At 45.7% G+C, this 1,129-nt stretch overlaps 1 protein-coding gene across 1 annotated transcript; it reads left to right on the plus strand.

Annotated features, from left to right (window-relative positions):
* Positions 1–699, plus strand: LOC149254922 (F-box/LRR-repeat protein 25-like). Its single transcript, XM_089454871.1, has one exon. It carries the CDS (start codon positions 1–3, stop codon positions 697–699), a length of 699 nt encoding a protein of 232 aa, XP_089310997.1.
* The last annotated feature ends 430 nt before the right edge of the window (positions 700–1,129 follow it).

The raw sequence follows: 1,129 nt of genomic DNA on the forward strand, positions 1-1,129 counted from the left end.
ATGATGAGAGAGACATTGCCAGACAGACTGTCAGCACTTCACGACGATGTCCTTGGCCTCATTCTCTCGAAAATTCCAATCGGAGATGCCATCAGATCCTCGGTCCTCTCAAGGAGATGGGCACACGCACACAGGAACATGTACACCCGCATGTCCGAATTGCGTTTCAGCCCGTCACTGTTACTGGGCGTCCGTGGTTCCTATCCTCAACCGGTGATAGAAGAGGCAATCACGAACATTCTGAGGTTGTATACACCAGACAACGTAGAAACGTTTCATCTTGTTGTGGATGTTCAACCTTGGGCGTTCACCCCTAACAGGGTTTCCTCATGGTTGGCGTTTGTGGCAGCCAAGAATGTCCAAAGGTTGTTTCTCTGTCAATCCCCAGTAAGAGAAGTCTTTCCTCCCGATAATTTTTTCACCTGTCTTCGTCTCAAAACGCTCAATATCCAAAATTACTTGCTCACCCAACTTCCTGACCCTTTCGTGGGATTCCACCATTTAATTTCTTGCTCCTTCCGCAATGTCCATCTCACAGACAACACTTTAGCCGCATTCGTTTTGGGGTGCCCGCTTCTGGAGAGATTTATCATGAGGCGTTCTAATTCAGAACTTCTTAGCTCTATCGTCGATCAGATTGAAATGACAGAGAATGAAAAACAATTCTCTCTTCAACCAAGGCTTGTTTCCCAACATTGATAACACCACAATCATACTAAAATCTACTGAGCACCCTTTAGAAGCTTACTTGCAAGTCGATGGAGCCGATTTGATAAGAGACTGGGCGCATGAATATAAACAAATTTTTTGCTGGACTGAGTGCGTAGCGCGCTATCCCAGTGCGTAGCGCACAGCCTGATGCGTAGCGCACTTTCCTGTGACAGCTCTTCTGATGAACCGATGCCGTTTTTGGCCTTCATGTTTCTGATGAATGCTCGGACAAACAACTGATGATAGTCTCTTGTCCATCTGTTCCGTTCTCCACAAGAAATGCCATTGTCAGACCTACAATTGAATGGCTGTCTTAACCTTGTCCAAAATCTGAATCCTGTCGAAAGCTTGTGAACAGAATCCTGGGATGAATTAGCCCGTCCAATTTTCAATCATATTTCTCAGTGTCACGTTACAA

The sequence above is a fragment of the Pinus tabuliformis genome, chromosome 7, assembly GCF_031772625.1.
Source record: "Pinus tabuliformis cultivar Carrire ecotype Pingquan chromosome 7, CPIR1, whole genome shotgun sequence".
NCBI lineage: Eukaryota > Viridiplantae > Streptophyta > Pinopsida > Pinales > Pinaceae > Pinus > Pinus tabuliformis.

Excerpts from the sequence above, each read along its gene's own strand:
- LOC149254922 (XM_089454871.1), top strand. The coding sequence starts at position 1 with ATGATGAGAGAGACATTGCCAGACAGACTGTCAGCACTTCACGACGAT.